The sequence below is a fragment of the Pantherophis guttatus genome, chromosome 15, assembly GCF_059756535.1.
Source record: "Pantherophis guttatus breed Tessera chromosome 15, ASM5975653v1, whole genome shotgun sequence".
NCBI classification, from domain to species: domain Eukaryota; kingdom Metazoa; phylum Chordata; class Lepidosauria; order Squamata; family Colubridae; genus Pantherophis; species Pantherophis guttatus.
In genome coordinates, this window is record NC_142077.1 from 2,982,942 (window position 1) to 3,008,417 (window position 25,476).

At 44.4% G+C, this 25,476-nt stretch overlaps 1 protein-coding gene across 2 annotated transcripts; it reads left to right on the forward strand.

Moving 5' to 3' along the window:
- The first annotated feature begins 843 nt into the window (after positions 1-843).
- On the forward strand, positions 844-25,348 carry PANK4 (pantothenate kinase 4 (inactive)). 2 transcript variants are annotated; one of them, XM_034424096.3, is made up of 19 exons: positions 844-1,138; positions 4,975-5,057; positions 5,674-5,882; positions 7,533-7,716; positions 8,105-8,197; positions 9,298-9,451; positions 9,678-9,859; positions 10,844-10,925; positions 12,026-12,126; positions 13,582-13,737; positions 14,962-15,074; positions 15,261-15,348; positions 16,279-16,430; positions 17,267-17,322; positions 18,335-18,384; positions 19,790-19,894; positions 21,396-21,496; positions 23,729-23,797; positions 24,905-25,348. In XM_034424096.3, exons 1-19 carry the CDS (start codon positions 976-978, stop codon positions 25,122-25,124), a joined length of 2,361 nt encoding a protein of 786 aa, XP_034279987.2. In that variant the 5' UTR covers positions 844-975; the 3' UTR covers positions 25,125-25,348. The 2 variants fall into 2 exon arrangements, 1 of the variants encoding a protein (XP_034279987.2); XR_015730057.1 differs by having other exon boundaries at positions 846-1,138; positions 19,824-19,894.
- Positions 25,349-25,476: the final 128 nt, after the last annotated feature.

Below are 25,476 nucleotides of genomic sequence, written 5' to 3' on the forward strand. Positions count from 1 at the left end.
GTGTGTGTGTGTGTGTGTGTGACTTCCGCTCTCTCTGTATTTATTTATTTATTTATAAATCAAATCAAGCTGGCTCAGATGCCTTCTTGTGCTTAAATTCCTGACACCAAAGTGTATTCATATTGCAATTATGCTCCTGTTTCTTGCATGGAAAAAAAAAATACAATTAAAAAAAAAAACTCTTGCGTTCTTGGGACAGCCAAATTTTGAATCCCTTTAAAAAAAAGAGTTTTTATTCCTAGGCATTTTAAAATGTTAAGTATATTAAGTATATTCAGAGATGGGATCGAGTTGGGTTTATTCACAAAATAACCCACTAAGACCAGTTCCAAGACTTTTAAAGGGGATCCAGTTTTCTTGCACTCATTGAAATCGAGGAGGAAAAAAAATAAAATCAACAGGTCACATTCACCAGGGAAATGAATTTCGCCCTTCTTTGGCCTGGTTTTCATTTGCTTCAAGCCGCTGGACCTCATTGAGGTTCAAAGTGGACTTTATTCCTACTCTTGGGAGCAAGAGAGCCTTGCGAAACACACTAGGTGGCTCAGTGGCTAAGACACCGAGCTTGTTGATCAGGCAGTTCGGCGGTTCGAATCCCTTGTCCAGATCTCCTGCGTGAGCAGAGGGTTGGACTAGATGACCTCCAAAGTCCCTTCCAACTCTTGTTACTGAATGTAGAGGTGAATTGGCTGAACGAATGTAATAAAAATCAGTTTAAGATTCCCATAAAAAAAAATGTAAAATTAAAAAAATATATATAAGGCTCTAGACCGCAATGAGGTCTCCCGCCGGGCTTTAAAGGGTTAAAGCTAAAAAAAAAAATCACATGGGCGGACCTTCATTCCGTGGTGGGCGGAGCCACTCGACGTCCCGCCCACTCGAGGGGCAGGGCTGAGCGTCTCCGCCTCCTTTTTTTTTTTCTTCCCCTCCTCTCCCTTTATATTAAACATGCAAAACGTATGCGCATAAATTTGCATGTCTAAAGAGGCCGGCCGCGCAGCGAGCGGGGTCGATGCGTCCAAAATGGCGGAGCGGGCCGGGCGAGGCGGAGGCGGCCGGCTGGACAAGAGCATCACTTTGCCGCCGGACGAGATCTTCCGCAACCTCGAGAACGCCAAGCGCTTCGCCATCGACATCGGTAAGCCAGGCCGCGGCGCCTTCTTCCCTCTCCCGCAGCCCCGGTTCCCTTCCTCCGCCGCCTCCGCCGCCTTTCGCCCTTCTCCTTCTTTCCCTCACTGAGGGAAGGGGAGAGAACTGAGGCGCCGCGCAAGGCACGCCGGGACTTGCAGTCCCGCTCCTCATAGGGATAACCGCTGCGGAGGGCGACGCCGGACGTCAACTCCCGACGTGCTTTGCGTCCGGCCGGGCGGCGCGACGCCTGATGGGAGCGGTAGTTTCCGCGCTCGCCCTCGGCTAAGCTTTAGAGCCGGCCAAGACTACGAAGACCAGCGTCCCTCTGGATTTCAGGGCTGGGTGGGAGGGGGGCAACAGGGAGACGGTATAAACAAATCCTGTTTTTTGGGGGGAGGGGTGTGTGTGTGTGAGGGAGCTTCAAACACCCCCCCCCACAAAGAGTGGAGGGGGGAAGACCCCCCAACCATGCCCCCCCCTTTTGCAGAAAATATGAATTTGGGGGTGCTTCTTTTTTTTTTGTAGGGGCCCCCTCAGCTGCCTGTGTGTGTGTGTTTTTTCAGAGGGAGGGGAAAAAATGTCTTCTTTTTTGCAAGGGGTTTAAATTCCACCCCCCCCACCTCTTTCGATGGGGAGAAAGAAAAAAAAGGGGGGTGTTTCCTCTGTTTGACCCCCCCACACACACTTTTAGTTTTTGTGTTCCCCCTCACCCAACAGCCAGTGAGGCTCCCTTCAGACCCCTCAGAAACCCCCCCACCCTCATATTTTTGGGGGGAGGGTGGATAGATACTAAGCACCCCCCCCAAAAAAGGGGGAGCTTTTAAATTTCTCCTAATCTATCTATCTGTCTGTCTGTCTGTCTTTATCTTCTATCTATCTACCTTCTATCTATCTATCATCATCTATCATCTATCTATTCATCTATCTTCTATCATCTATCTATCATCATCATCTCTATCTTCTATCTATATCATCTATCTTCTATCTATCATCATCTATCTACTATCTATCCATCTTCTATCTATGTCTACTATCTATCATCATTATCTATCTTCTATTATCTATCTATCTATCTATCTATCTATCTATCTATCTATCATCATCATCTCTATCTTCTATCTATCATCATCTATCTTCTATCTATCTATCATCTTCTATCTACTATCTATCTATCTTCTATTTATATCATCTATCTATCTATCTATCTATCTATCCTTCCCACCTCCTAAAAAATGATAAAAAACATTCCCCCCTCCCCAAAATAATAATAACCCCCAGAAATTGGGAAGCAACCTGTCTCCAAATACAGGCCATATGTTAGGTTTTGAATCTTCTGGAAGCCAGGAAGGAAATAACTTTTAAAAATGATAGATAAATAGATAGATAGATAGATAGATAGATAGATAGATAGATAGGGAGAGAGAGAGAGGGGGGCGGAATGTTCTTAGATAATCTGGAATTCAAGCCTGGCCGTAAATAGTAAATAAACATTAACAAGTAAGACTTTGGTGTTAAAAACATGCCTTGCGCTTTTCAAAGTTTTGCATTGATGTGCAAATGCTTTGTCCCAAATTAAAAGTGGGAATGAAAGAATTAGCTGTTTTAATCTTTTTTTTTTTTTAAAAAGCATTCATTTAGTGGTTTATTTTTAGAAATTCCCTTCCTAAATTACTCGAATTTGTCATTCGTGAAAAATAAACTGGATCTCTCGCCTTTTGCCACGTTTTTGGGAAGGTTGTGTTAGCTGGGAGTGCAAATGCGGTGCGTTTAGATTTGGCTTGATGGGTTTGCAAGCCGTGGTTTTGACTGTTCGAGGAATGTACTCAATTGTGGTTTATTCAGCAGGCCACGAAGCAGCTCCAGCTACGTATCGGATGAACCCTGCCAAATCTTGTGGGGTTTCGGACCAGTGTCACAGGGATCAGTGCAACATTTTTAGCTTTTTAATTTAACATCTGCTAGTTTTTTGGTTTGGCACAACAGTTCACCTACCTGGATACAACCCAGCGTCAAGTAAATAACACAGGAAGTTGGCCGATGGAATAAAATGGAGCTCAGAAGCTCCTTTCCCTACTTGACCGCCTTGCCTTCCCTTTCCAAGCTGATTTATGTATTCTTTTTTTAATTCGTGAGCTAGGAGATCTAATTCTGACTCGATACGACGGCTTTAACCCTGCGCCGAAAAACTTTACATGGTCGAGCATGGAAAGGTGGGGGTTATACATGGGTCCAAAATTCAGGAGAAGCTTCTGGTGAGCAAGGTTGACATTTTCATTGTCTGTTTTGTCTTTTTTTTTTTTTTGCTGGCTGTCAACATTTCTGGTAGAGAAATTACAGGATGGGAAAAGCCCCCAGAGGATGGATTGCTGCGCTTTCGCTGTTGGCATTTTGTGATCTGCAAATATTCCCTTGAGCTTGGCGTGGCTGGCACCTGGTGATAAGGAGGCAGGGAAGTTAAGGGCACAGCAGGATAAGGCCGAAACGATGGCCTTGTTTTGAAGTTTCGTTTTTCTGCTCTTAAACCAGAAATACGACGGTTCGGTCTGGCTTACTCTGTTCCACTCGTCCAGCCATTAGGGTTTTAATTCCCTCGTTTAATTGGTCCTCGGCTTACAACAATTCATTTAGAGACTGTTGTTACAACAGCACTGAAAAAAAGTGCCTTATGACCATTTTTCACACTTACGACCGTGGCCATCCCTCATCAAAATTCAGATACTTGATTGAATTTATCCCGTTGTGGTTTGGTTACTTAAGGCATAGTTCAGTGCAATGCACACATACCTGTTCAGTGTGTTTAGCCGATTATCTTGATTAAAATGTCTCTTTCTGTTTGTGTGTTCATGTAGATAGAGATATACGGCTTTTACCTGCACCCACAATTTACGAGGTAGCTCATAAATTGCTGTGTGCAAGGTTTATTTTGTGCAATATACTTGTCTCTGATTAAAAATTCTCAACCCATTTTCTACGTTGGTAAAACACGAATTACGCCTTAACTGCTGGCTCGGTTCAGTGGAATTTGGAGGTTGGTTTGTGCACCATAAAATCACAAGATCACAATACTGACAGCGGGGGAGGGGGGAGTCAGATGAGAAGCAAGGGGAAAAAAAAACATTAAGCAAATTTATTAAAAGCAAAGATACTTCCTCTCTCGTTTTCTTCGTTCTCTGCCTACGTACAGCTAGTCCTCGACTTAACGACCACAGTTGAGCCCAAAATTCCTGTTGCTCCATTTTACGACCTTTGCTGTTGTGTTAGATGGTTGTTAAGTGAATCTGGCTTCCCCCTTGACTTTGCTTGTCAGAGGGGATCGCACGACACCCCCTCCTCCGGGACACTGCAACCGTCATAAATACGAGTCAGTTGCCAAGCCACACAATCAGGAGGCTGTGAGTTCGATCCTAGGTAGAGGCACTTTTTCTCTTTCTCTGGGCACACTGAGAATTTATCTGCTGCACAAAACTCCGCATTGGCAACAGGAAGGGCATCCGGCCAGTAAACACTCAGCTCCATTCAGTTACCCAGACGCTGCAAGGGATTATGGGGCTGTTAAAAGATGATGATGATGATGATGATGATGATAGAGCGCTGTTCACCATTTACCCCAATTCTTGAGAGCTCTTGAGGGACAAGACTCGTGATGTCTGGATTGGCATTGCACAAGAAGGAGATGTGTGTGTGTGTGTGTTTGTGAGTCTGGCTCTGAGCATCTCGTGCTATTGAGACATTTGGAACGAATGCGCCCTCTCCCTTTGGTCCAAATTGTTTGGGTTTTGCAAGCTCCTGTCAACCGTGCCCCAAATTTTGCTTTTTCTCAATCCTGGTTTGCTTTGCCAACAGGGGGATCGTTGGCCAAGCTGGCTTACTACTCCACCGTTCAACATAAAGTGGCCAGGGTACAATCCTTCGATCAATCGTGCAAGGTAAGACACCCGTTTTCCGTTTTGCCTTTGAAACTCAAAGCCGCCAGCCTGAAAGATTTGCAGCAGGAGATGCCAGGGCTCAGGTGCCAACCAACATTTTAGGGTGGCACAGGTGTCCAAATATGAGCGGCGCGGTGGCCTAGAGGTGGAGTTCCTGCCTCACAATCAAGGAGGCCGAGAGTTTGATCCTAGGTAGAGGCAGATACTTCTCTTTCTGGGCACAGTGAGAATATATCTGCCGAACAAAACTCCGCCCTGGAGACAGGAAAGGCATCCGGCCATTAAAACACTCTGCTAGCTCCATTCAGTTGCCCAGATTCCACCCCGCAAGGGATTATAGGGTCGTTAAATGATGATGATGACAGACGCCCAAATATGATAACCAAAAAAAGGCCCGAAACTTTTGAGATTTAAGAGTCTCATCTCTACGAGTTTGCTACTTTTCAGCAATGAACCCAATTGAATCTGGACCAGCTGGCTGGGGAATTCTGGGAGTCGGAAGTCCAGATATCTTAAAGCTGTCGAGATTGAGATTAAACTTGCTCCTTCACCGTGCGAGAGGTTCGGCCCAGGAATCTTGTGAACCTTTCTTGTTTTGTCGATTTCCCCCGGACAGGATGTCGAACACGAATCTCCCTACGAAATCACCGTCCAGGAGGAGATCACGGCCCGTCTCCATTTCATTAAATTCGAGAACACCTATATCGAAGCCTGCTTGGATTTCATCAAAGACCACCTCGTCAACACCGAAACGAAAGTGATCAAAGCCACAGGAGGTGGTGCGTACAAATTCAAAGAACTTATTGAGAAGAAGCTGGGATTGAAGTAAGTGTGAGCGCCGAGGAGGCACCTCGGGTCTTGTGCGACGGGTTTAAGCTTCGAGGATGGTAACACCCCCCCCTACCCCCCACCCTCCCAGCGGCCTTTTCACGGAGCGCGTCGAAGAAGACGTCGTTCCGGCAGACCAGTATAAAGGTGGAGGAAAGATCAGAATAACAGAGTTGGAAGGGACCTTGGAGGTCTTCTAGTCCAACCCCCTGCTTAGGCAGGAAACCCTACACCACTTCCGACAAATGGTTATTCAACCTCTTCTTAAAAACTTTCACAACTTCTGGAGGCAAGTTGTTCCACTGATTAATTGTTTTCAGTGTCAGGAAATTTCAGTCATTCAGCAGCCGGCCATAACTCGAGGATCACCTGTATATCTTTTTTTTTTTTTTTTTAAATAGCAGACAGGTAATTTTTGTATAATTAGAGATCAGCATTTAAGGGTTGGATCAAACCACATCAGATTGACATGTGGGAAACTACTCTAAAGTCTTTGCATTCCCCCTCTAAACCGGGTTTTCAAATCTCAGCGACAATTTTGCCCATGAATTGGGCAAAATTGGCCCAAGTCAGTTTCCTCTGTTTGCTTAAACCAACATGGTTAACCAGCTTACCTTCCAACTGTGGGCTATGCTACATAGTATTTTAATGTTTATATTGTATGTTTTTTAATTTTGCCTGTTCACCGCTCCGAGTCCTTCGGGAGAGGGGGCGGTATAAAAATTAAATAAATAAATAAAATACACAGGTATTCTGGAGTTAAATTCCCAGGGAGCCATAAGAGCTGAGAAAATTTGCTTCCCATTTATTTTATTTTTCTTTCTTTCTTTCTTTCATTGCTCGGTGGGTTAAAGGAAGGATTTGTCGAGACCACAACTCCCTAAATCCACCAGCATAAGAGTTTGCCGTCTCGAGCCCTCCCAGTGCCCTCTGGTGGGCACCTGGCTAGGGAGAAGCAGAAAGCAGTTGGGTGAAAAGATTGCAAAACACTCCTGTTCGTATCAGAGAAGCCCACTTGTGAAAACCGTCAAGCGAGATGGAAATTTTCGGTCAATTTTTATAAATGTTACAGGTGTCAAAAAAAAATTAGTGCTTGGAATGAAGCCGGAATAAGCGACTGGGGAAATTCTGGGAGTTGGAAGTCCAGCCATCTTAAAACGGCCACGCTTGTGAAGGGCTCAGCTAAATAAAATATTTCCCACCAGATAATACCAGATTAACAAAAGTTGGAAGGGACCTTGTAGGTCATCTAGACCAACCCCCTGCCCCCCCCCCCCCGAGCAGGAGACCCTACACTGTTTCTGACAAATGCCAATCCGGTCTCTTCTTGAAAGCCTCCAGGGATGAAGCTCCCACAACTTCTGTTCCATGGGTTGATTGCTCTGAATGTCAGAAAATGTCTCCTTATTTCCAGGTTGAATCTCTCCTTGTAATCCATCCATTATTCCTTGTCTGGCCTTCGGGTGCCTTGGAGAATAGCTGGACCCCCTTCCTCCTCTCTGGGGCAGCCCTTTCTTTCCCCAGTCCTGTTTTGGGGTGCATACGAGACCTTCCCATCTATGAACCCTCCTTCAGAGCATTGGTTGCAACTAGGAAAAAATAATATATTAACGGCCCTGTTGTTTCCCTTACCTGGTCTCCGGGTAGATTAGATAAAGAAGACGTGATGACCTGTCTGATTAAGGGGTGCAATTTTGTCCTCAAGAACATCCCACACGAGGCCTTCGTCTTCCTGAAGGATGCCGACCCCGAGTTCAGGTTCCAGATGAACCATCCCCACATTTTCCCTTATTTGCTGGTCAATATTGGCTCTGGAGTTTCGATCGTCAAGGTGAGGACCGGTTGGGTTTAATCAGCGTAGAGAGTAACCCCCTGGCCATAGTGAAGAGCCCCCAAACTTCCGTCGCTAAGTGAAACATCTGTTAAAGTGAGTTTTGGCCCACTGTTGTTAAGCGGATCATTGCGGTCGTTAAGGTTAGCAGCCTGGTCGTTCAGTGAAATCGGTCTTCCCCCTTGACTTTAGAAAAGATGACTCTATAACTATCATAAATACGAGTCAGTGGCCAAGCGTCCGAATTTTTGATCACAAAAACCCGTCAGGATGCCGCAGTAGAATAAGAATAGATCCCCCTTGCCCATTCGACCCCAGGCTGTTAACGTTGCTTATCGCTGGAATAGCTTTGGGATTTAGGCAGGAATCTGCTCCTTGTCTTCGATAGGTGGAAACGGAAGATAAGTTTGAATGGATTGGCGGAAGTTCCATCGGAGGCGGGACTTTCTGGGGCCTCGGAGCATTACTTACCAAAACCAAGGTAATATTCTTCTTGCCTAGCGATTCAGCATTTGAGTGATGGCTTGCTCTTACGTTTAGCAAATTACAGTCGTGGCCAAAATGGTGGACACCTTTTGGGAAAAGTGTATTTTTGAGGTTTGATGGCTAATAACACCACTTTCTTTGGGGAGTTTCAAGATAATCCTATTCCACTGCTGGAATAGCCCAGACCTTCACCCAATTGAAAATCTATGGATTTTCCGACTAAAGGAACTGGTTAGTCAGAAGAGACCCAGCAATAAAACCCAGTTAATAGAAGCCATCCTTCAATTTTGGTTTCACATGATAACAGCTGCAGAACTAAAAGGCTTGGTTTACTCCATGGGAAGACATTGTAAGGCCATAATTCATGCTAAAGGTTACCCAACTGAGTATTAACTGACATGGGGATCATTTTTGTATATCTCGTTTTTTTCTACGTGTTTCACTTTTCTTCTTTATACCGTAACTGCTATTCTAACAGCAAATCCTTCATAAAAGTTATTGCATTACATTCTTGATTAAATTATCTTTCTATTGATATATACTTTTATAGTACTACTCCAGAAAAAAAGTGGTGGTGTTAGCTAGTTTTAGAAAATACACTTTTCCCAACTGTATGTATATATATATATGTATGTATGTATGTATATATGTATGTATGTATGTATGTATGTGTGTGTATATATATATATGTGTGTGTGTATGTACCATATATGTGTATGTAGAAGATATGTAGGAGAAACGGAGAGAATGTGGCAGAAATTTGAGAAAACCCGATTGCTTCTGTGTTGCTGGGAGAGTTCCACGCCTAAGCCCCAAAACTTAACTTCCCAATGCTTCTCGTCCTGCATTTAGAAAGCTAGCTCATCAGGAAAAAGAGCTGTGCCTTAAGGTTCCCATGCTAGATTTTTAGAGGCAAGGAGATTTTCCCTCTCTCTCTCTCGCTCTCTAAGGGACGGAGAGACCACTCAGAACTGATTTCATGAAGGACACGAAAAGAAAAAAAAACTGGCTGGCCTCGAGAAATACCCTTCCTTCAAGGCCAGTTCATCTGACAGACCTTTGGCGATTTCCCCCCCCCCCCTTTTTTTTTTTTAGAAGTTTGATGAATTGCTGCAGCTCGCCTCGAAGGGCCAACACACCAACGTCGACATGCTGGTGAAGGACATCTACGGCGGGGCGTACCAAACCCTCGGGCTCAGCGGGAACCTGATCGCCAGCAGCTTTGGAAAATCTGCCACAGCTGATAAAGGTAGGAATTTCTTGACAGTTTATTCTTCGGTCCACTCAAACCTGCGAGCTGTCTCTTAAGGGGTCGGCTTGCTCTGCCCATTAAAATTAAGGGCCTTTATTTTTATTTTTATTTTCTATTCTCCAGATCAGTGGCCATCTCCAAATCTCACTGCCCCTCCTTTTGATTCCTTCCCTGAATCTCATTCCGATCTCCCCACCCTTCTTCCCTCTTGTGCCCTTCTCAGATTTTTCCAAAGAAGACATGGCCAAAAGTTTACTGCACATGATCAGCAACGATATCGGGCAGCTGGCTTGCCTGCACGCCAAACTCCACAACCTGGACAAAATCTACTTTGGCGGGTTCTTCATCCGAGGCCACCCGGTCACAATGCGTACCATCACCTACAGTATTAACTTCTTCTCCAAGGTAGAAATCTTGTAGCAGGTTGGCGGGGTGAGGTTTAAGGCAGAGCCAAGTGAAAACTGGAGGGTAGAGTTGTGTTGGGCACGGAAGTAGTTCCTCTAAAGATATTTAGACAAATCCAATTAGGTGTGGTCCTTAGCTCTCTCTGAGCTTGGTGGTGTTGTTTTTTTTTTTAAACAGACGTTTCATTACCAAACTAGGTAACATTATCAGTGCTAGAAGGGGAGAGAGAGAGAGCAAAGAGCAAACCTCTCTCCCTTCTAACACTGATGATGTTACCTAATTTGGTAATGAAACGTCTGCAAGAAAAAAAAAACCCAAGTTCAGAGAGCAACCCCCTAGCTACAAATACTCTCTTCTATTGCTAAAAATAATTTTTTTCCCCTGTTGCATTAATTTTCTCTGTGGGAGTGGTGCGGCGGCCTTAGAGGCGGAGTTCTGGCCTCACAATCAGGAGGCTTGTGAGTTCGATCCTAGGTAGAGGCCGATATTTCTCTCTCTGGGTACAATGAGAATATATATCTGCTGAACAAAACTCCGCACTGGCGACAAGAAGGGCATCTGGCCAGTAAAACGCTCTGCTAGCTCCATTCAGTTGCCCAGACTCCACCCTGCAAGGGATTAAATGATGATGATTAAATTTCTCCGTGTCAGAGGAAGAATTTAAAGACGCCTTAATGGTTGGGGAGAACGAAAAAAAAACCACCCAAGGATGACTCAGGTTGCCTTAGGGAGATGCCGCCGGAGAAATCAGCACCTTCGTTTTTGTGGTTCTGTAACATTTCCGTTGCAGAGCCTTCCTTGTTTTTTATTCTTTTACGCTGAATTTGAAGAAAGGGCAACTTCGGGCTGTGGGTCCCAGCAGGGATACCCTCCCCAGTGTTTGGGTCTGAAGCAACCTCCGTGCCTTTTGTTCAGCGTTGTAAATGTACGGCAGTTGCTCCTCGGCGGGGTTCCTGCGAACACCCATGTTTCGTCTTATGGCAGGGTGAAGTCCAGGCTTTGTTCCTGAGGCACGAGGGCTACCTGGGAGCCATAGGTGCTTTCTTAAAAGGAGCAGAGCAAGACAGTAAGTACAGCCCCCCTCTCTCTTCTGGGCCCCATCCTTTTCTCCCCCCACTCCAAAAGTAAGGGCCTCCCTTTTCCCCTCCCCACTTTCTCATTCCATGATCCAAGCATGGGAGGGCTTGAGGGACACAGCCGAGCCTTTGGCTTGTGCCAAAGGTGGGGGAAGAAATTCACCAGGTAGAGACTGGAGTTCCATGTTGGTTATCTGCCTGCTAGAAGCCTCCCTCGGCTCGGAGTCCCCTCCACCAGATCTGAAATTGTCACGTGCCTCTATTTGGGGTGCGTGCATGCTTCATGTAATAACTGCAGCTAGAATTGTATTTGCACAAAACTGGAAAAGCGAAGAGATCCCTTCGTGATTAAGAAAATATTAGAATGTGCAGGAATGAATAGATCAATGTTTGCAATTCAAGGAAAGGAAGAATCATATTATTATAATATATGGGAGCTGTTTTATCAGTGGTTAGAGAATAAATACGAGAGTAACGTATTGTAAAATTAGACAAGTTAAGAAGAGAAATGTTAGGGTTATGGTATTTTATCATCATTATTATTATTTAGTATTAATATAAGAATGAATGTAAGCAATGAACATGGTGGTAAGTTGAATTGTTAAGACACAAGGAATTTTATACTCGAGACGACACCCTGTTTAATGAAAGGTGGAACGTTTGCATGAAAAGAAAAGAAAAAATTTAAATAAAAGAAATTTTACACAACTCGAAGAGCAACTTAAATTCTTAGGATATTTGCAGCTCCCGTTTTTTTTTTATCCAGAGCCCCCTACGAGGCTCCCGCTTCGGGTTTTGTGTTTCGAGTCGCGTTAAAATTTTCGGTGGAAAAAAAAATAAGCCGCGTGGCTTATTCTGGAAGTCGATTTCTAAAAACAAAAACCATGCTTTTTAAGTGGGTCTGGATTGTGGGTTCCTTCATCCCATCCAATATTCTGTCTCCCTGAATAATAATAATAATAATAATAATAATGCTGATAAGTTTTAAAAAATAGAACTGCTTTGGCATATGCTGGAATATCTTATATATATATGTATTTCCCCCTCCCTCTCTCTTTGTCTTTCTTCTTTCGCTTCCTGCAAACAAAAGATCCCAATTTATACAGCTGGGGGGAGAACTATGCTAGCAGTTCAGGCCTCCTGAGCACATCGCCGGACGTTTGCCCCATGCAGCGAGAACGAAGTGGCACCGTGAGTCTTCCTGGCATATTTAGTACAAAGCACCGGGTCGATCCCACTCACCTAAATATAGCAACACCCCTCCCAACTTGGTGGTTTTCTAGGCAGGATGAGTCCCGACGGTGCCTTTTTTTCCAAACGAAACAATGGAAAACGGCCTGCCAGGACTCGCTCGCTGTTCGGACAGGAAACATCTGCCTTGTGAGCAAGGACATCTCGGAATCCTGCAGGGTTTTTCCCCTCCCCCCCCCAATTGTTTTCAAAACTGACCCGAAATGAATACTTTCAAACCTCCTTTGAGTGCTGAAATCCAGCATTTGTTGAGAACTACAGCAGCCATCTTAACTCCGATCTTAATGTGGCATCTCTGTTCAGGGAAATACCAAACAGATGTGACACCGGCCAATGTTTTATTTATTTTTTTTGCAGGATAATTTGCGTGGCGTACAGAAGGCGGGGTGGTGGTGGACCCCGTTTGGTTTGAGATTTGGGGGGGGAGGAAGGGAAACTTTGCAACAGCTGCAAAATTCTATTTTTATGTATATCCCACCTTTATTTATTTTTTTTAATAAATAAATCAAGGTGGCGAACAGAGCTAATCCTCCTCCTTTCTCTTATTTTCCCCATAACAACAACAACCCTGTGAGGTGGGCTGGGCTGTGAGAGAGTGAGTGGGCTAAGCTGGATTTCATACCCAAGGCAGGATTAGAATTTCCAATCTTCCTAACGATTGGCCCTAAGTCACCCAGCCGGATTTCATGCCTAAAGCAGGACTAGAACTTTCAGTCTCCTGGTAACTGGCCCAAAGCCAATGAGCCGGTTTTCACGGCCAAGGTGGAACTAGAACTCTCAGTCTCCTGGTAACTGGGCCAAAGCCTCCAGCTGGCTTTCATGCCTAAGGCAGAACTAGAACTCCCAGTCTCCTGGTAACTGGCCCAAAGCCACCCAGCCAGTTTTCATGCCTAAAGCAGGACTAGAACTCCCAGTCTCCTAGCGATTGGCCCAAAGTCACTCAGCCGGCTTTCATGCCTAAAACGGGGACTAGAACTCCCAGGCCTCTGGTTTCTAGCCTGGTGCTTTAACCACTAGACTAAACTGGCTCTCTTTACCTCTTAATACCACCACCCCCAACCCCCGTAAAAGGGGAGCAAAGTTTGAATCTTCCAACTGAGAGCAAATGAAGGTTTACGGAAGCCAATATTCATATTTTTTATCCCTTCTTTTTAAATTTATTTTTTAAAAAAAAACCCATCTCCTGGGCTGTGGTTTCCCATCGTATACAAGTTCCAGGTATATTAGTAAAAAAAGAAGCAGACATACTGCGAACTCCGGAACTTAAAATTTTAAGTTCCGGAGTTCGATATATATATATATATATCTCCGGAACTTAAAATTTAAATCTAGTTGTTATATATATATATATCCTGGTCACACTGCTTTCTCTCTCTCTTTTTCCCCCTTCCCCAGTTCGACATGTTGGAAATGGATCGTCTGGAGCGAATGCTGGTTAATCTGCCCTTGCTGCAGGATCCCTCCACGTACGTCGCGGACACCGTGGATCTGACCGACGATGTCCTGGCCCGTCAGTATTGGCTCTCGTGCTTTGAGGAGTCCTTGGACGGGGTAAGGACCCGTTTACGGTGAGGATGGAGGGGAGGAGGATGAGGAAGTGCGCCCACCCACAACAGCCAAGTGCTTGAAGCCGAAACACAAAGCTGCTTTTTTCGGGAGGCCACCAGACTTTTTTCTTCTTTTTTTTTCTTTTGAAGACGTTTCGCTTCTCATCCCAGAAGCTTCTTCAGCTCTGACGGGAGGGTGGGGAACGGAAGGATTGATACCCCTTGGAGACAGCCGGTCATTTGCATCCTTTTTTAGAGGGCCGTTGAGGTCACTTGGAGGTGTCCTCGGGATCACCTGAGTGGTGCAAATGGTTCCTGTAGTCTGCAAATTTCCCCCCCCCTCTGGAAATCCATTCCGACTCCCACACCCTTCCAAGTTGTGTAGCTCAAAGTCTGTAGAGATTCTCACAGTCATCCAGATCACGGCTGACCCAAAACCAGAACAATAACAACCATCGACACCCATGACCCTGGGATGAGTGTGAGAATCTCTACCGACAGAGTGCTGTGTCATCGGCAGGAGAGGACTCCCAAGAGTGAAGGAGAGGAGTTGGCAAGGCCTCCCTCTCCAGGACCCTCCTCTCTGGCAATGCCTTCGGTGTCCGCCGAAGGGCAAGAGATAGGGCCGGGGCCAAGCACGTCCACGCAGCCACAGGTGGACAGTAATGAGGGAGATGAGTCTAGGCTGGATCCTCGACAGCATCGCAGAGATAAGCGCGCGCAACAGAAGAAGAGGCGTGCCAGAGATTAGGCTGAGTCACTGGACCACACCCCACAGAGTATAAAAGTGGGTGAGATGGCCATTCAGACTCTGTGACGGACAAAACTAACTACTATCGAGTCACATTACATCTTTGGAAACAACATTATCGGCCTTGGATTTATTTTACGAACTGGACAATTCTTGACTGTGTGTATTTTGTTTATTGAGTAAAATTCTTGGCAAGCAGCTACTGGGTTGCTGCCAAGCTTCTTATCGGAAGAATTGGTTGTCTGCCAGTTTATTTAACCCCCGGCTGTCTGTTTGTGTGCGTGTGTGAGACGGGGACAGAACATTGGCGCGTTTTAGGGGGAGAATTAGGAATAGAGGAAAAGGGAGAATTTTGTGGGTGGGTGGGTAGGAGGGGTATATCATTTAAACTAGAGGAAGAATCTGGAAATCAATTCAGCCACTTGCATAAAGTTTTCCCCTCCTCTAGCCCCCTTCTCTCTCTCCTTCCCCGGCCAGGTCGCTAAACGTGCCGCAGCCAGCCAACCCGATTCGGTCGACGCAGCCGAGCGAGCCGACAAATTCCGACACAAGTACCGGGAGAAGCTTCAGACGCTCCGACAGCAGCCGTTGTAAGTTCGGGGCAGGGTCCTTGACTTACGACTGTTTCGTTTAGCGACCATTTGAAGTTTGCGACGGGAGTTACCGAGGGAGCAGAATTTTCTAGAAATAAGCCAGGGGGTGGTTTTAAAAGGCAGAAGATAATTTTTTTCCCCCATAGTACAACTGACTCTTTTCTCTTCCTTTTTCCTTCTCAGCGCATACGGCGGCCTAACAGTTAGAAGTTTACTGGATACAAGGGAACACTGCTTGAATGAATTTAACTTCCCCGATCCTTACTCCAAGGTAAGGCTCCTTCCTCGCTGCCCTGGAGTGCGGTCCCATCTCTTTTGAGCCCTGACCCAGTTTTGCTTCCTCGTCCCATCCCCATGGGGTAGGAAGGAAGGAGAGAGAGAAAGAAGGGGAAGGAAGGAAGGAAGATAGAAAGGAAAAAAGGGAGAAAGGAGGGAGGGGAGGGAGGAAGGAAAGAAGATAGGAAGATCAGGGAAGGTGGAAGGAAGGAAGAGATGGGAAGGAAGGAAGGTAGAAAGGAAAAAGGGTGAAAGAGGGAGGGGAGGGAGGGAGGGAGGGAGGAAGGAAGAGATGGGAAGGAGGAAAAGAGGATGGGAAGGAAGGAAGATAGAAAGGAAAAAGGGTGAAAGGAAGGGGGAGGAAGGAAGGAAGGAAGAGATGGGAAGGAGGAAAAGAAGGAAGGAAGAGATGGGAAGGAGGAAAAGAAGGGATGGGAAGGAAGGAAGATAGAAAGGAAAAAGGGTGAAAGGAAGGGGGAGGAAGGAAGGAAGGAAGGAAGAGATGGGAAGGAGGAAAAGAAGGAAGGAAGAGATGGGAAGGAAGGAAGATAGAAAGGAAAAAGGGTGAAAGAAAGGGGAGGGAGGGAGGAAGGAAGGAAGGAAGATAGGAAGATCAGGGAAGGAGAGGGTGGAAGGAAGGAAGATAAAAAGGAAAAAGGGTGAAAAAGGAAGAGGAGGGAGGGTGGAAGGAAGGAAGGAAGATGAGAAAAGGGAGGAAGGAAAAAAAGAGATGGAAATATCCTTTTGGAAGGAAGGTGAATGAATTTATTCTGTCTCCTGTAGCTCAAGAGAGTCTTGGTTGAAACTGGGGGAGACTAACCCCCCTCCCTCCCTCTCTCTCCCCTCCCCTCCCGCCTCCCCCCTTTCTCTTTCTCTCTCTCTCTCTCTCTCTCTCTCTCTCTCTCTCTCTCTCTCTCTCTCTCAGATAAAGCAGAAGGAAAACGGCATTGCACTCCGGCGTTACCAGGGGGTGATTGAGTCCCTGGACTCCCTGGGCTGGGAGGAGAGGCAGTTCGCTCTGGTGAAGGGTCTCCTGGCCGGAAATGTCTTCGACTGGGGGGCCAAAGCCGTCTCGGAGTAAGTCTTCTCAACGCTCCCCTTTTCACCGGATACAATTTTCATAACACCCAGAAATTCTGGCTTTTCTGACCTTGGTTGTTGAGTTGGGTCCCAATTTGTTAAAACCCCCAAACCCCCAAACGTGTTACCGGGGGTGTTGGTCCTCGCCTTACGACCGCAAACCGAGCCCCAAATCTAGTATTTTTTTAAATTATATCTTCTATGGGTGACTCGTTTTTCCAGTGTTGCGCATATACAATCCTTGCTGCCGTCAAAACATGTAATATTAAATATATATATTCCCTTTGTCATATTTTTCCGGTACGATGCCTAACAGAAATATTTCTGGCTTATAACCTATGTGTTGCTTTTAACGCTTTTTCTAACCGTGTATGTATTTTTCATCCAGTATTTATTTTTTTTTGCCTTTGCACATATCCACCACATATGATAATATGTGCCCGGTGTCCGATTACATTTCCAACATTTGGCGGGCACGTTTTTAAACTTCTTGGCCAATCTTGCCGGTGGTAAATGCCAACCTATAAAACATTTGGTACAAATTTGTACACATTTGCAAAGGTGTTATTCTGATCCCTTGGGAAGATCGCTGGTGAGATCCCTACAAAGTCACCCCCTGCATGCAAGGGGGTTGGACTAGATGACCTCCAAGGTCCCTGTTACTGTTACCCAGGAAATCCTAGTTGGGCTTTTGTTTTATTTCCGCAGAAATAAATAAATAGCAGGGAAATTTCACTGCGGCACTGGTTTTTCTCACCTGTATGCTGTTCTTTCTCTCTCTCTCTCTCTCTTTTTTTTCTTCCCTCTCTCTTCCTGCTTTTCCTCACTGCCAGCGTCCTTGAAACGGAGTCCCAGTTTGGATTCGAAGAAGCCAAGGAAAAATTACAAGGTATCGAGGGGAGGGGAGGGGAAAATTTGAGAAAAACCCTTCTTTTAATACAATTAAATTTGCAACTTCTAGAGGCCAGCTGTTCCATGGATAATTTGTTCTAGAGTCTAACAGTTGTCGTGGGGAAAAGAAGAGAGATGTTGTACATGTTGGCCCCCTTGAGTTATTTTTTCAAAAATAATAATGCTGGGATGCAAATAAATAATAATTTTTTAAAAAACACCCCTTAAAAAAGCACCTGAAGGCACGACAAGAAGCAACGGGTGGAAACTAACCAAGGAGAGAAGCAACCTAGAACTAAGGAGAAATTTCCTGACAATGAGAACAATTAACCAGTGGAACAACTTGCTACCAGAAGTTGAGAATGCTCCAACACTGGAAGTTTTTAAGAAGATGTTTTATTTATTTATTTATTTATTAAATTTTTATACCGCCCCCTCTCCCGAAGGACTCGGGGCGGTGAACAGCCAGAATTAAAAACACACAATACAAATATTAAAATACATTAAAACAAAATTAAATTATCTTAGGCATATCTTATGTTGGACAACCTTTTGTCTGAAGTGGTGTAGGGTTTCCTGCCTAAGTAGAGGGTTGGACTAGAAGACCTCCAAGGTCCCTTCCAACTCTGTTTATTCTATTTCTATTTCCTTCCAAAGCTCATTGGAAAAAGTTGTTTCAAATTTGCAAGAAAGCATTTCAAGGTTTGAAACATTGGCAGGCCTTTCTAGAGAAGTTTGCTTGATCTCAAGACGTTGAGTAGAGGGTAGAGTGGGGGGGACGACGGGGTAACCCCTTTCTCAAATGAAACCTTTGAGATGCTTTTCAAAAACTTTTTTCTAAAAATCCACTTTTTCTTTAACTGATGGATCAGACGGACCTGGTCTTCTCAGCATTTCCTTTCCAGGAAGTGGCAAGTTCTAAGTTATTTTGACAAGTGATCATGTCATTCTTTCTTTCTCTCTCTTTTTTTTTTTTCCTCTTCCCCTTTTCCCCTTGCTGATGCCGCCAGAACGTCCTTGGCTCGAGGATTCGTACACCGAATGGGTGCAACGGCTCAAGGTATGCACGGCCCATCCTTCAACCGCCGTTTTGGAGGGGTTGTTTTGGTAAGGGGTGGAGAAAGAGGAGGAATAGAGGGAAGGTCTCACAGGTTCGAGCAGGAGAGGAAACCTATTGGCTAGTCCAGCGTTTCCCAACCGCACCAACTTTTTTTTTTTAATTTATTGATTGATTTTTTTCCCCCTATTAAATACAATTCTTAGTGCTTTATAAGCATCGTGTTGTCTGGGTATTTAATTTACTTAGCAATACCAATTTACACTTTTTTTTTCCAACCATCGGTTAAAATAAATCTCCTGTTTTGATAATAATTTTTACATCCTCTTTCTGCTTCATTTTCAATGTCAATTTTACAGCTGTCAATTTCAATGTCAATTCAGGGCTGGCTGGGGAATTCTGGGAGTTGAAATCCCCACCCCGAAGTTCAGAAACACTGAATGTTTTTTTTTTAACATGGCACCAGACTCTCGTCTCCTGTAAGGCTGACTTTCTGGACCGAACCAAAGTTTACTTTTAAGAGACGAGGTTTTGTTGGATTTGGCCATGGGTTATTTTAGCACGAAAGGGACACGGTGGCTCAGTGGCTAAGATGCTGAGCTTGTCGATCGAAAGGTCGGCAGTTTGGCGGTTCGAATCCCTAGCGCTGCGAAACGGGGTGAGCTCCCGTGACTTGTCCCAGCTTCTGCCAACCTAGCAGTTCGAAAGCACTTAAAAAATGCAAGTAGAAAAATAGGGACCACCTTTGGTGGGAAGGGAACAGCGTTCCGTGTGCCTTTGGCGTTGAGTCATGCCGGCCACATGACCACGGAGACGTCTTCGGACAGCGCTGGCTCTTCGGCTTTGAAACGGAGATGAGCACCGCCCCCTAGAGTCAGGAACGGCTAGCACATATGTGCAAGGGGAACCCTTTTATCTTTACCTATTTTAGCACATTGCCTCTGCTGCCCCATTCTCAGAGTGGACATTGGGGGGAGAGGGTGACAGCATCAAAATTGGGGGCTCTTGTCTTAAGAACAGAAGAGGGTGGCCCCCAAGAAACTCCTTGGTGTAACGTCAGCTCTTCCTACTTATTCCCACCTTTATCTCGCGTGACAAAAAAAAAATCCTTCTAGAGTTTTGTTGCAAAATTCAAGAATACTCAAGAAATTCCAGGGCACTGAGAGAGATTTCCCTCTTACATTATTACTATTACTATTACTATTACTATTACTATTACTACTACAACTATTATTATTATTATTATTATTATTATTTAAATTGAGGGATGGTTGTGGGTCCCTTCCCAGATTTTGGCTTTCTCCAGCAGCGTAGCTTGACTTGAGTCCACTGGGGAATCCGTGGCCGAATGCGCGGAATGTTTATTTTGTCTCCGGGTTCTCTGATGCGTCTCTTTTTCCTTTCGCAGGCCCCAGCTCATAAATGTGCCTTACTTTTTGCAGATAACAGTGGAATTGATGTCATTTTAGGTGTCTTCCCTTTTGTTAGGGAATTGCTCTGTAGGGGCACGGAGGTCAGTAACGTTTCCGCGGCGTCTTACGGTGAAATGCCTTTCGAGGGTCTCTCTCTCTCTCTTGCCCAAGCTTTGTGTGTCGGCTTGGCGGTTTAAGAGGAGACAAGGGGGTCCAGATAAGCCTTTCTCCAGCTTGGCACCTTGGAGGGTTGTGGGGGGGTACGTGACTACAACTCCTATCTTCCTCTGGCCCCCTTGATGGGACTTGTGGAAACCGCCAAGCTAGCAAAAGGTTAGAAAGAAAATGGAACCGCTGCTATTTAATATTAAATAATATTTAATATCATATTGTTTAATCCCAGCTAAAAAAAGAATTAATGGAAACACCAGAGTTTAGCTTGATTTGAATTTTTAACCAACTTGCTAACAAGCAAATAACTTAAGTTCCGCGGAAGACGCAAGTCAGAATCGTGACTTAAGAGAAGAGGTTTTCTTCGGCCCCCATCTCTTTCCCCCTTCGAAGCTCGCAACACAAAGACCCACAACCTCGTTGTTTTTCTTTTGGGATCCGGGATCTCCTGCAGCTCTGGCAGGAGATCTCCTAGCTGAAATGGTGGGATCTGCACCAGGAAATTTGGCTTTAAGAGGAGGAAGAGACACACATCCTGTGCAGTTATAACCCCTTGGTTTTCAATTGATACCAGCCGAATATCAATTACCATATTTTTCGGAGTATAAGACGCTCCGGACTATAAGACGCACCTACCTTTTGTGGGGAGGAAAATGAGAAAAAAATCTGCCTCCCAGCAATTTGCCTCCTTGCAGCAAACAGCGGAGGCCGAAAATGGGGCCCGTGGAGGAAGCGATAGGCAATGACAATCCCTGCAGCCTGAAACAGCTGATGGTCGGGAGGCCGATCCAACCGACAATCAGCTGCTTGTGCTAATCAGGCTGTGCTGAAGTTGAAACTGAAACGGGCTGTTTGCTGCAGGGAGGCAAATTGTTGGGAGGCAGAGGCCAAAGTTTGGGGGCCGGTGGATAGGAGGGGCTACATTCGGTGTATAAGACGCACCCAAATTTTCACCCTCTATTGGGGGGGAAAAAGTGTATCTTATACTCCGAAAAATACGCTATTTGCCAGTGAGTTTAAGACTAATCAGGAGGTGGCCAAAAGAAAATGATTGTAGGCAGTTTCTAGATTGTATAAATTCTCCTTGGGGTGCCAACTCTGTCTTGTAAACGGATAGTAGTGAAGGTGGGACCCCTTTTCATTTCTGGGCAAGAAATAATATCAGATGCATTTGGTGGCCTTCTTGCCACACAGGCCAAGATTAAAGGAATTGCACTGGCCTGGGATATTTAGCTTGTCCCCCCCGAAATTGTGTCATTCTAACGTCGCACGGCTGCAAATATATTTCAGAATATATTTCAGTTCCGATTTAAAGTGTCTCAAACCTCCCTATATGTCATAGTGTTGATCCACAATGACTTCTCTCCAAAATGTCCTTTGCTTTTTTTCTCTCTCTCTTTCTCTCTCTCCCTCCCTCTTCTGCAATACCAGGTTATTTTGGCTTGCAATTCAGGTCCTGCTCTGAACGACGTCACGTATAACGAATCCTTGCTGGTGGCGGAACGGATCGCGGCTATGGACGTTGTCATCCGGTAAGGATTGGTGGGCACGAAGCTTGAAAGAATAAAAAAAAAATAAATTTTTTTTTTACCTTCGGGCACGGGAAGGACGTTTTAAATTCATAGCCTTGAGGAGGCTTTCGGTCAAATGCAGTAAATTTTTTGACGAGAAAGGAATTGAAAAGAACGTAACTGAGCCAAGTTAGGTGACTATTAAGAAGACACCTTCTTCTAAGAAGAAGGATGATGTCATAAAACGCCACGACGTCACTGCACCTGAGAGAAATGACACGTTTGCTTCAAAATCAGAAACGGATATAACAGTCTAAAGTCTGAGAAGCAATAAAACCTTGATCTTTTGATTTTACAGTGTTAAGTACAGTAATAAAGATAATAAATACATTTATTTTCATTTATTCATGTTCACCTTCCTGGGGCTAAGTCTTAGATGACCACTGAATTTAAACAGAAATATAGGACCCCCTTCTATTTTAGAAATTGTTCAGTGTTTTCTCTAATGCTTCTGGCCACTCAGTGAAGTTAGTTTTGTGTCTTCTTTGATCAAATAGTTTAGCACTTTATTTTTTTTTTACAGGGTTTCAATCTGTTTTATTCAGTTTACAGCGCTGATCCCTGACCCGGACTGTCATAAAAAAATATTCTAGATAACCATGCAATCTAATGAAGTAAAACAATTATTGCTAATGCTAACAGATCAACCTCTTTGCATATGTTGAATTAATTTCCTGGGCTTTTCTTCGTTGTGCTCATCCCCTTTGATGTAACTTTGATGTAAAATAGATAGATAGATAGATAGATAGATAGATAGATAGATAGATAGATAGATAGATAGATAATCTAGATAATAGATAACATAATTGATAGGATTGATAGGTAGATGATAGATGAGATAGATTTAGAAGATAGATAATATAGATAATAGATGATAGGATTGATAGATATAGATTTAGATGATATAGATTTAGATAGATAAATAGATGGATGATAGGATTGATAGATTTAGATGATATAGATATAGATAGATAGATAGATAGATAGATAGATAGATAGATAGATAGATAGATAGATAATATAGATAATAGATAACATAATTGATAGGATTGATAGGTAGATGATAGATGAAATAGATTTAGAAGATAGATAATATAGATAATAGATGATAGGATTGATAGATATAGATTTAGATGATACAGATTTAGATAGATAAATAGATGGATGATAGGATTGATAGATTTAGATGATATAGATATAGATAGATAGATAGATAGATAGATAGATAGATAGATAGATAGATAGAAAATATAGATAATAGATGATAGGATTGATAGATGATATAGATTTAGATAGAAGATGGATGGATGGATGATAGGTAGGTAGGTAGATAATATAGATGATAGATGATAGGATTGATGATAGATTTAGATGATAGAGATAGATTTACCGTAGATAGATCGATAGATGATAATAGATGATAGCATTGATAGAGACGATATAGATTTAGATAGATAGATAGATAGATAGATAGATAAATAGATAGATAGATAGATAGAAAGAAAAATAGATAGATGAATGAGATGAATAGATGATGATAGATAAATAGATAGATATAGATATAGATATAAATATATAGATAGATAAATAAGATAGGATAAGATAAGCTGAGGTGGCGCAGTGGAGTGCAGCACTGCAGGCTCCTTCAGCTGTTCGGCAGTTCAAATCTCACCGGCTCAAGGTCAACTCAGCCTTCCGTCCTTCCTTTGGTGGGTAAAATGAGGACCCAGATTGTTGGGGGCCATACGTTGACCCTGTCAACCGCTTAAGAGAGGGCTGTAAAAGCACTACGAGGCAGTATATAAGTCTTAAGTGCTATTGCTATAAAATGGATGATAGGATAGATGATGTAGCTGAACGGATGGATTGGACGATAGATAACAGATGCCAGTAAGTTGAAATACGGAGGAACTTTCACATCTGCAAATTTGGTTGGATCAAGTATAAAGCAGCATTTGGTTCTCTCGAGGCCGCCGCTAAAATTGGCTCTGGGAAAGCTGCACAGCCGACATGTCCCGTCCCCCCCTCCCTCCCCTTTTGCTTCCTACCGAGATCCTCCCGCCTTTCTAGCCATCTCTATTTGTAAGGTTGCGCTAACGCTGGGCAACTTCGCTGGACGTTTCTCCCATGGACTTAAGTGTTGCCATTTGACCCCCTCTTTCTCTCTGTCTCTCTCTGTCTCTCTCTCTCTAGAACTGCCCTGAAGGAAGAGAGGCTCCTCTTGGTCCAGACCGGCTCCAGTTCGCCCTGCTTGGATCTCAGGTTTGCCATCTTCCCGGTCATTGTAAAATAAAACGATCAACATAAATTGGATCGCTATTTGAAAAAAACAAACAAACCACAAAACAATTCAAAACAATATTTTTATCTTTGGTTTGTTATAACCGCAGCTTTTGGGGGTCATTTGCCATAAATCATTAACTTTTTATTTGCAAATTAGTCACCAGAGTGACTAACGCCCAACTGACTCCTCTTTGCCCATTCAAAGCGCTTTTAAAAATTAGCCGCGGGCGAGGAACTCATCCTTCTGGCACCCAACCGAGGCCTTCGGCATTGTTTGGAGACAACCTTAGCATTAAAACAACAGCGGGCCAGCAACCTGCTCCATTAAATCTCCTTTTCCAAAAGATCCTACAAAGTCATGCTAGATAGATCGGCAACTCCAAATTGAAAGTGGTATATAGCAGTGGGTTGGACTAGAAGATCTCCAAGGTCCCTTTCCCGCTCTATTCTGATTGATTGAAGGAATTCCAGCTCTTAACTGAAAAATCCCCCGATTTGCTGTTGCTTATTATAAAACCCTAAAATAGGGACGGGGTGGCTCAGGGGCTAAGACGCTGAGCTTGTCGATGGAAAGGTTGGCAGTTTGGCGGTTCGAATCCCGAGTGCTGCAGAAAGCTCCCATTACTTGTCCCAGCTTCTGCCAACCTAGCACTTTGAAAGCAGGTAAAAAATGCAAGTAGAAAAACAGGGACCACCTTTGGTGGGAAGGGAACAGCGTTGCGTGCGCCTTGGGCGTTGAGTCACATGACCACGGAGACGTCTTCAGACAGCGCTGGCTCTTCGGCTTTGAAACGGAGAAGAGCACCGCCCCCTAGAGTCGGGAACGACTTAGCACACATCTGCGAAGGGAACCTTTACTTATTATAAAACCTTTAAAAAGAAACTTAAAAAGCGGGAGCAGCGGTGCTGATGTTGCCTATTTTTTCGAGCTTAAAATTAACCAAGGGTCGATTTCCCGACGATGTGTTCGAGTTCCGTTTAAGGGATCTCTTCACGCATCCCCCATCCATTAAACCACCGTTCGAGCCAACTGCTCCTTTTCAGCAATCATTTAACCCTCCTCCTCCTCTTCTTTGATTCTCGCAGCCGTCTGGACAAGGGCCTGGCCAGCTTGGTCCGAGAGCGGAAGACCGACCTGGTGATCATCGAAGGGATGGGCCGGGCTATCCACACCAACTACCACGCCAAGCTGAAATGCGAGAGCCTCAAGCTGGCCGTGCTGAAAAATTCTTGGCTGGCCGATCGCCTGGGCGGGAAGATCTTCAGCGTGATTTTCAAGTATGAAGTCCCTCTCAAATCCTCCTGATAAAAGACCCCCCCCCCCCCGAAGAGGTCGAGCTTCGGCTTAGCGAAAAGGACTTTGCACTAGTTACAATTTTAATTGTAAAAGAATGTATTTTTATTACCACAGGGAAAAAAAAAAACGTGTTTCTCTCTCTCTCTCTCTCTTGCGCGCGCACACACACCCAAACACACACCTCTGTATTTATATTGTGCTTTTGTGACTTAAAAGAAAGCAGCCATCACTCACTCCGTGCGTTTTGTGTCTCTCTGAATTGGATGCGGTATTTGTGATGGCAGAAGTTTTGATTTTTTTTTCCTCCTGCTTTTTTTCACCCCAGGGTTTGTGTGTGTGTGTGTGTGTGTGTGTGTGTGTG